At 40.9% G+C, this 10,206-nt stretch overlaps 1 protein-coding gene and 2 non-coding genes across 3 annotated transcripts; all 3 read right to left on the reverse strand.

The window, feature by feature from the left end:
* Nucleotides 1-695: 695 nt before the first annotated feature.
* On the reverse strand, nt 696-9,560 carry eif4a1a (eukaryotic translation initiation factor 4A1A). Its single transcript, XM_034856805.1, has 11 exons — nt 9,358-9,560; nt 7,838-7,880; nt 7,521-7,653; nt 6,520-6,659; nt 4,830-4,998; nt 4,106-4,215; nt 3,601-3,744; nt 2,922-3,059; nt 2,518-2,607; nt 1,830-1,909; nt 696-1,660 (listed from the first exon to the last, which is right to left on the reverse strand). Exons 1-11 carry the CDS (start codon nt 9,378-9,380, stop codon nt 1,516-1,518), a joined length of 1,215 nt encoding a protein of 404 aa, XP_034712696.1. The 5' UTR covers nt 9,381-9,560; the 3' UTR covers nt 696-1,515.
* Nucleotides 4,332-4,470, reverse strand: LOC117935272. The gene has a single exon (XR_004654723.1). It is a non-coding gene; the product is annotated as a small nucleolar RNA SNORD10 (small nucleolar RNA).
* On the reverse strand, nt 5,511-5,649 carry LOC117935273. The gene has a single exon (XR_004654724.1). It is a non-coding gene; the product is annotated as a small nucleolar RNA SNORD10 (small nucleolar RNA).
* Nucleotides 9,561-10,206: the final 646 nt, after the last annotated feature.

Consider the following 10,206-nt stretch of genomic DNA (forward strand, 5'->3'; position numbering starts at 1 on the left):
AGCCTTTCCACGAAAGGGTTTGGCCTTACAGCTTCCATGCTATTCAACAATGCAGAGGCCAGTTTACACTGTTATAGGAGAAACCTTTATTTATTTTTTTAAAGACCATTAAAATAAATACTATACAGAATCCAATGTAGAAAACTCGATAACGGGTTGTCTCCAAAAAAAGTTAACAATTCCGTAAATTCATTTTTTTCTTTTTAAATGGCACTGACTAACACACCGCAAAACATGACGTTTCTCCTACATACCAAACCCTATGACGACAGGCATATTAATGAGAGCGAGAAACTGGGAATGGGGGGGGTTGGAGTGTATACTTCATCTACTATTTGGTCCTTTTCATTTCAGATGGCCCCCCCTCCCAACATTTTGGCGAGGTAGGTTACAAAAAGACACCGCCACCATATCAAAACTCCAATATGTTCCAAAAAAAAAAAAAAAAAAAAAAAAAAAACATGTCAAGAGATATATATATATATAAAAAAAATTCCCAACCAGGACGTCAGGGTCCAGAGGCAACGTCTCCACAGCACTCACCGTTTATTGCCTCCAAACGTCTGTGGCCACCAGTCAGTCTTCAACTGAAGCTACTGCACAAACGACTGTACAGCCAAGCAGTATGTACAATAGCAATTAAAAAATATATATATGAAAAACAGCAGTAAAGGATCAAAACGGTAAACAACTCATTCATGATGGATTTTACTATATAGGTCTTTTTATTGAATATGCCCTGTGTACTCTAGACCCCAAAACCTCTTAACATGATCATGGATGTAAGTTAAAGGCTTTTTCCAGTACACTGAAGGTTGTTTAAATACTGATCTGGTCAAATGCAGCACTTCCCATTGATCATTGCGTTGTTTGAGTCAAAACTGAACTGCAGTCTAAACCACTCATGTATGGGTCACTGAGCATGTGCGGCACCTACCGACGGCAAGCAGGTGCAAATCACAGACGCGTTTCACAGAAGCTTCAATGATCTTTGAGTCAGCGTCATGCTGGTTATGAATTGAGACCAGTTTTTAAATTATCAAGCTATTAATTTAATGTTGAGCGTTGGCTTACAGTGCGCTAGAATCCTTTTAAAACATCAACTTCTGGGTTTTTATTTTATTTATGTGCTTTTGCAAACATGGTTATGTTTTGCAAGTGTGGGATCCAGATACAAACGCACTTGTTTGATGTTAAGTCCTCAGTTTGCAAAACAAAATGTTGAAATTAATGGTTGAAGAGTTAGAGGGATTAGCTGCAGGATGAATTTAGGTGCCAATATGGGGTAATGGACTATGGCAAGCAGATGAAACAGGTCAGTAATTCATCCTTCCAAAACGGCCAAAAAACTATTTCAAAAGGTTGGAAGGAGTAATGGCCACATTCTTCCTTCCCTTGTATGTAGAGGATAAAGTCATGGCGGAATTTAGCAAAAGAAAGATCTTAGAATTCAGATCGTATAAGAAACAAGATTTGACTGCTAAAATAAGTGAGGGAGGGGGTGGACGATAGCTCCTAGATAAGATCGGCCACATTCATGGGCATCTCCTCAACGGTGGTGTTGTAGAATGTCTCAATGTCCCTCAGGGTTCGCTTGTCATCCTCAGTAACCATGTTGATGGCTACTCCCTTTCTGCCGAAACGACCACCCCGACCAATCCTGGCAAGAAAATAAAATAAATCAGTGGCAGCTAGAGGCACTGTGTATTTGGTAGAGTTGTTTTGACACCATTCAGGATGGAAAACATTTACAAGGTTTATGGATTTAACACTGACATCCTCCAACCTAGTTAGTAAGTTGATACTTTGCACTCCCGGCCGGTTCTTACCTGTGGATGTAGTTTTCCCTATTGGTCGGCAGGTCGTAGTTGATGACTAGAGACACCTGCTGGACATCAATACCTCTGGCCTGAGGACGAACGGAATGACAATTACATCACATGTAGTAATCAGGATCTAAATAGAACTGATGAGCAGACATGACTGAGGTCAAGGCAACTTTCTGTTACAGTTTCAGGTACTCATCCATGACAAATTAACCTAATTTAAATTTATGTAAGGGGACAAAATTACTTAAACTTGACACTGCTTTGGCATCACCGGATTGATATTTTTACTAAAAAAAGTAGCACTTTAATCTGAGTCACTATTGGGTCGACTCTGGCCAAAACATCCATCTGAACAAGCAGCTGCACACATTTATGAAAAGAAAAACAATCCCTGTTGACTTCCAGGCTGACGTCTACACAGTGTATCCAGTCAAAAGTCCCACCAAAATGCTAAATCTAAACATTTGGAGGACAAGACTGAGTGTAATCCGCCAATTAGTTGTGAGTCAAGGACTTGAACCCAGCTACAGTGGAGGGCAGATAGGCTTCTCTACCAAGGAACATTCAGTCCTTCACCAACACTGCAGATGGGAGGAGAGGGAACCCTGGACGCTACACAGCACTCTGCTTGGAGCAAACCAAACTATACTAGGAAATTAGTAGTGTGAAAGGCGCTTATTGTACATACCAACAGGTCAGTGGTGATGAGGACTCGACTGGAGCCAGAGCGGAACTCCCTCATGATCAAGTCTCTCTCTTTCTGGTCCATGTCACCATGCTGAAAGACAGGTCAGAGGACACCATTGAGACAGAGCCAAACAGACACGAACCGGTGACCTCGCAGTCGCATTGGTCATATCATATGTACAGGTCTTTTTAAATATGCCATAGCACTATCTTGCACATACAATTATAATGTAAAAATTATACATTGCAGGGGGGAAAGAACAAGTCAACCATCACACAAAATCTGTTTGTCAACATTCAAGGCAGTGTCCCAAGACTGTAACGACAAGTTAAAAAAAAAGATCAATTCTAAAATGATGGAAATCCCTTGGGTAAATTTGCACAGTTTAAGTAGAAATAGCTCACCAGAGCAGACACGGTGAAGTCTCTGGCGTGCATCTTCTCAGTCAGCCAGTCCACTTTCCTCCTTGTGTTGATGAAGATGACCGCTTGTGTGATGGTCAGGGTTTCGTACAAGTCACACAGCGTGTCCAGCTTCCACTCCTGAGGACCATCACCAGGTCAGACACACAGCAGGCTCAAGCAAGCTCACTTTGTCTGTACACAGCATGTCCTCGAAGTTCAAGGTACATTACACTCAACTGCCCATTTGGAATTTGGTACACTTGGCTTAACAATGAAAAGTAGTGTTTCACGAGTTTTTTTTTTGCCTGCCCTTATAAGGGTATATAATATAAGTGACACCTCCATTCACAGAACAGTTAAACAGCACCCCTAACTTCATCCTCCAAACATTAACTGTGCAATAGAAAAGGCAGTATCGGTATCAATGTCTGTGTCCCAACTGGCAGCGTCAGATGGCCAAGCACCAAGAGCCAGGGTCTGTCCGAGGTTTCTGCACCACTGACGCACCAAATGCTCAATCTTGGGAGAACTGATGGGTCTTTGTAAATTATAGTTTGGTCTATACCTACTCTCTGTAAAGTGTCCTGAGGTAACTCTGGTTTTGATTTATCACTAAATAAAATTGAACTATACCCGCCAAGTTTTTGCGTCTAAACTCCTCAACTGGAAAATGTTTCACCTCTTTTTCCACATTGATGTAGAACTGACGAATACCCTCAAGGGTCAGCTCTTCCTTCTTTACCAGGATTCTGACGGGTTCACGCATGAACTTCTTTGTTACCTCCAAGACATCAGCTGGCATGGTGGCCGACAGAAGGACAACCTGAAACCACAGCAGAGGTAGGGCGGGTTAAAAATCTGAGACTCCGCTAAATGTGTAGATTTATACAAGTATAATAACCGGTCAAAGGTCCCCACAAAATTGCTAAATATAAAAATCTAAACAATTGGGAGGACAAGACTGAGTGTAATCCGCCAATTAGTTGTGAGTCAAGGACTTGAACCCAGCTACAGTGGAGGGCAGATAGGCTTCTCTACCAAGGAACATTCAGTCCTTCACCAACACTGCAGATGGGAGGAGAGGGAACCCTGGACTCTACACAGCACTCTGCTTGGAGCAAACCAAACTATTGTTAAGACAGGCTGGGCAGCCATTTGCACACAAAAAAATAAAGACGTCCTACCTGTGTGCTGCTAGCCAGTTTCTGGAAAATCTCATAGATCTGGTCCTTGAACCCTCTACTAAGCATCTCGTCCGCCTCGTCCAGCACAAACATTTTGATGTGCTTAGAAGCTGTAAGAAATATTAAAAGTTAAACCAGAACACAGGTTTTCCTAATGTCGTCATACACTTTGGTTTCTGTAAAGGTGTGATTCAAGAATAGAAGTGTGTTTAGTCCATCACTGTGCTGTATTCAGAAGTGATGTATGATCACGTCTCTGGAACCCTGCTGTGCCGAGAACTCCGGCCAGCAAAACGCCAACCAGAGCAACAACACAGCAGCGGTGTACAGAGTCAGCTGACACGCATGGGTTTCATCATTATACAGCAGGTCTCCTGATTAACTAAAAACTGCATGAATGGTTTGATTCATTACAGACAAAAACTTTTTATTTTTGCTTGTGTAGTGAACTAATCAAATTTTACAAGTTGACCCCAACCCCCCCAGTAAGTAGAGCATGCAACAAGCGACCCCTCTATAATTGCATGGCCAGAAGATTGTCCACTTTACATTTATAAAATTACCCATTTTTAAAAGTTAATTCTGATTGACATACGCCGGAGCAAATTATAGTCTGGAAAATACGGTAGTCGATATTTAGGAAATTCATTTGAGAAACTGTTTCAATAGAATAGACTGCTACCATATCAGCACTTTTACACAACTGGTTCCCATGGTGACTTACAGAGGTTTTTGCGATTCAACATGTCGAAGACACGGCCAGGGGTTCCCACCACAATGTGAGGGGATTCAGCCTGCAGTTTCTGGACTTCACTGCGAATGCTGGTCCCTCCGATACAGGCATAGCAATTGGCTCCCATGTAGTCACCCAGGGCCAGCACCACCTTCTGGATCTAAATTTAAAATGAAGTGATGAAAGAGAAACAATACAGTTTAATGACCAAAAACTTCAGGTTAAACCAGTTGTCATTAGAAACAAACTTTGAGTTTAGGATCCCAGTGGAAGCCTTTTAAAAATACAACCAAAGTCTATTATCACACCCCATAAGACCTATGCTTTCTTTTAGGACTGGGCAATATATCAATATACAAGGCTGGATATTTTCTTAAATTTTGATATTTATCGATTGATATTCATGATGGCTTTGATTAGTGTTATCATTCTGTAGTCATGACTGTCCAGTGTTGTGAGCAAGTTATCCATCCGCAGCACAAAAGATTAATTATGGAATTGTGGATTTCATTCAAAAAGCAAGACATTGAGTGCAAGACGTTTGTAGATTGGGCACATGTTAAATTAGTTACTACCTCCCCTTAAGCACCCTCAGTCGATTCATGCATAGTGACGTCTGCGGTCACGTCTATGTCAACTCTAGCTGATGATTCCCTCACACGTAATGAGTGCTGTATTCAGAAGTGATGTATGATCACGTCTCTGGAACCCTGCTGGGCCGAGAACTCAAGCCAGCAAAACGCCAACCAGAGCAACAACACAGCAGCGGTGTACAGAGTCAGCTGACACGCATGGGTTTCATCATTATACAGCAGGTCTCCTTCTAGCTGCTACCATGTATTAGTATTAACATTAAGAAATTGATCGCTTGATAAACCGATCTAAGTTTATCTCCCCATTAACTTTTCTGAACACTTTTAATCACCATTTGAGCCAATTTTTACCACAGGCCAAATGTCATTATATAAAGGGGAACGACACCCATTTTCAAAATTCACGTTATTTCTATGGTCTAACACAAAAGTAGATGTAAAGACGCACAGCTCTCCCAAATCTACTGAGCTAAAACTCCATTGTGACGTAACCAAATACGGGAAACTGCTCATTGGACAATGATTTGGGAGAGATGGATGCTATAGATAGCAAAACATGTCTCCCATTTTTTGTTACAAGTTTAAGAATTTCCAGTTTGACCGCTTTCTGTTCAGTTTCAATACTGAGAAACTACTAGGGAGGAAGTTTGAAGACAGAACACTGTTTAGTCAGTTGATTGCCACATCGGTTCACCTTTCGGTAAAAACAAAGTTGAAAATACAACTTGACACTGACAGGATAGTCTGAGGGTTTTTGTTTCTATGGCAACTCAGGTCATACATGATTAAACTTCTTTTAACAGAAGAGTAAGCACAATTTACTGAAATTATGCATTATGAAACTTTATGTTGTCCACATGTTAACAGTGACTACAGAATAAATAATGGTGACCGGATCACCCAGCCCCTAAATTATTAAACTATCAGCTGAAGCTGCCAGTTACCACTGAGTTTGTTTGTGTGTGTGTTTTTTACATTTAATCAGTTTCAATCTTTGTGAGACAAGACTTCCAAAAACAAGAAACTATTCAAAAGTACAATTACAGTGCAGCGTTTCCACAGTTTGTACAATGCGACAGTAAGCCTACCTGCTGAGCCAGCTCCCTTGTGGGAGCCAGGACCAGAGCTTGAGTGGCTTTCATCTCCACATCAATCTGCTGAAGGATGGAGATGGCAAAGGTGGCAGTCTTCCCAGTGCCAGACTGGGCCTGAGCAATCACATCGTAGCCTAAAAACACACAAAAAAGAAAGATTAATCCACTATAGTGTACCCAGAGAGCACAAGAACACTATTCCAGGGCTATGTTCAACACCAGATACTTCCTGTTTGGAGTGTCACCTAAAGAGTGTACTATGGGTTGTTTGACACGTGACTATGCAAGTTTCTTCACACATGTTTATAGTGACCGACTAAAAAGTAATATTCGTAAAATTACTTGCTTAGCCACAAGGGTGCTAGTGTGACCTCTAAAATTCATCCAACAACAAAACTCATGGAAAGCCTGGGAACCACCTCCAATACTGCCATCCAGTGTAACATACTGTTTCTTGAGCAGCCAGACATTTGGGTATGCCCCAAAACAGTGAACCTTTTTTAAAGCCTGACATCTTAAATTTTAAAATCCCACTAAGACGAGACAGAAGACCATTCATAGCATAGTTGGTGGAAAAACACAGGTGAGACAGTGGGTGCATTTAGAAAAGACGGCTGCTGGCTTAAGAGCAAAAGGGGGATTTAACAGTAAAGTTGTCCAGTTATAAATGTGCAGTGAAGGTCCAATTGTTAAGCAGGAGCTTGTTTTGTACTTTGTACATTCGCCATTGTTAGAGAACTTAAGGAGCAGACCCTGAGATTGAAATTTTTTTTATTCTACCGCAAGAAAATCCTGTCTCTGTATTTTAATGATGAATGAAGTTTGATTAAATAAAAGCGCTTGCAGCTTTGAATTAAAGCTGAACATTTGGCCAACTTTGTAGAAAACAGCTATCTACAACATGTAAAGAAAAAATGTAAATACTGAAATGATTTGGGTTCATATTGCCCAGGCCTTATCTTTAGAAAAAAAAAAAAAAAGTGTGTCTTACTTACCCTTGATACAAGGCATAATAGCTCTCTGCTGGATAGCAGAGGGCTTCTCAAAACCATAGGCATAAATTCCCCTTAGCAGAGCCTCGCGCAAGTTCATCTCATCAAAACTGTCAGTGATCTCAGTCCAGTTGCTCTGGAGGGGGCAAAAACAAAACAAGTCAAGTACTTGAATTTGCTCACAACAGTAATGAGTTCCTTACTACATCCTCACATTACGTTTAATTTTAGTACATACACCCCATGACAAGTTCATGGTTGAAATAAGATTATAAATTATCTTGAGTACCACAGTTGTTAAAAAAAAAAAAGGGACTCACCTCAATGATCCCATCTGGCTCCATGCCTTCTGGGCCATTGTCTCTGTGAATAAGAAAAAGACGTTGTTATTAGCAATCCCACATCAGCACACAACATTCCAAATCGTTTTATGGAAATTCCACATGAAAAAAAAAAACATGACAAACGTTAGCCCCGTCAAGCTGTAATTAATATTGATCTTGCATTTCCTCTCTGTAGGATCGACTAACAACAATCTGACTGCAGGAATTTTATTTTTATAGTCAACGTCTGCTGTTCCGCTTTTAATTGACGGAATAACTTACATTGTTAACCTTTACAGTTTGTAAGACGCCTGTGCAATTATTTCTATAGTAACGTTATAGAAATATTCGTGATCCCAAACACGCCTACTAAACAGCTAACATCGGTGCAGTTGGATTGAGACTTGAAACATCTATTTGCCGTTCAATTCTTGTGCTTGTTGGCAAATGTCTTTTCACGAGTCCGCCATTTCTACTGCATATACATTCAAGATGGTCGTTTCTCTGTTCGGAGATGAAAAGTCGGAAGCGAGTAGCTAGATAGGAATAGCGGCCTGGTCACGTAGAATACGGTTACAGTTTACTAGTTGAACGTTATTTCACTTAACACGAAATATCTAACTAAGTTATTAATGGTGGTTTAGGACAAGTCCCTGAAGCATAATGTGCGTAGGTAAGAATTAAAAAAGGCTCGGCTTACTAAAGCTAACCGTTAACATTGAGGTTAGCCCCCTGGCCCGAATTAGCTACTGCCAACCGGCCCTGCTAGTTTATGTGGCCTTTCATTAAACTCGACAAATTAGCGAAACCCATTAATGATGCGTCTACTGACGCAAAGCACGTATTTATTTAACGAAAGTAGCTAGCACATAAGTTACCATCACGCTAGGACATCGCTACTAAACGCACCCAACAGCATTTAGCGGCCTACGCTACCGGTATTGTCCAAGCCCTTCGGTTATCACTACCACGGCCATGTGCGCCCGTCGTACAAAAATAACATAAATGTAACGGTTTGCGGCCCCAACTTTGAAAACGTTCCTATACTATATCACACGCCGATAACGTACAGTCCTAACATTTTATTTTATTTACTCACCCACTAATAACGACATGAGCATCCGAAATAAAATAAAAATTGAGAAGGCCTAGACCAGGCGCATTCACGTGCTACAAGGCGCCGGTGCCATTTAATGTGCTCCAGGTAGCCTACGTTCAGGACCAACAGCGACAGACATCATTCGTGCCGCCAAACAGACGTGTGTTCTATAATTTAGGGAGATTCACCTTCTACACCTGAGTTCATCATATAGTTAGTTTTATGGGACTTTCCGTGAAGACCTACGTTAGCCTGAGGCAGGCCTAACCGTTAGTAGAGCATAGAAACCACTAGATGCTCCGTTTAATGTCTACTTTCAAAAAGTATCATCGAAAGCAAAAACTAACACACCGATGTAGCCAACTTAATAATATTCTCAAACACAAAACGCCCAAAAAAACATAAAATCTTTTCCTACCTATTATCGTATTCAGCCGACATTATTCCAAAGAAAGAAACTGCGGCAGAGATGTGTTATATACGTTGACAACACACAAAAAGGTCTTCTCATTGCAACAGACCGCCGTCATTTAGCTGTAATCCCGCCCATATAGACTTGTGATTGGCTGACTTTTACGTCACAAATAAGTAGGCGGACCGTAGCGTCCAAACCAAAGCACGATTGTTTCACTGTTAGCACGCCAGAGGGGCGGTGTTTACATTTATAAGCAATCCGTATGAGAGCCATCCAAGCTCCTTTCACTTGCGCTACGCTGGGGTACATTTTGTAGGTCCCCTATGCTCAGTTCAGCCATTCGTCTACGAGAACAAAAGGCCTTACACAGGGCCCTGAGATAGATTTGTGTTTTCTTCTTAATCATATTGTTTAATTAATGACACATTTCAGCTTCACAACATAAAACGTTGAGATGAGTCACAGTGTAGCCATCTGATGCATGTTTTAACATAGTTCACGACGAAAGCTTGGATTATGAAAGTAATATTTTATAGAACATGAACCAAGAAACAGTTGTAATTAACAGCCTATAAATTGTGTTCACAGCCAGAGCCAGGATTTCAGAAATACTGGGCTCAAAGCACCCATAACAAGGGCCTTGCCATAATAAAAAAGCAAAACAATGTCTTCAAACCACAAACTATCTGAGTGAAATATGAGTAAACAACCCCAATTTTCCAGAATACTGAAGCTAAAACTTTCTGTTCTAAGTTATCAGTGGCTACAGCCCTGACCATGTTCATTAAAAAAAACTTACAGTGACTGCTATAACATTTAGTCTTAATTGCCGTGTGTAAATAACAATCAACG

This window comes from Etheostoma cragini, chromosome 19 (assembly GCF_013103735.1).
Source record: "Etheostoma cragini isolate CJK2018 chromosome 19, CSU_Ecrag_1.0, whole genome shotgun sequence".
In the NCBI taxonomy this organism is placed as follows: Eukaryota; Metazoa; Chordata; class Actinopteri; order Perciformes; family Percidae; genus Etheostoma; species Etheostoma cragini.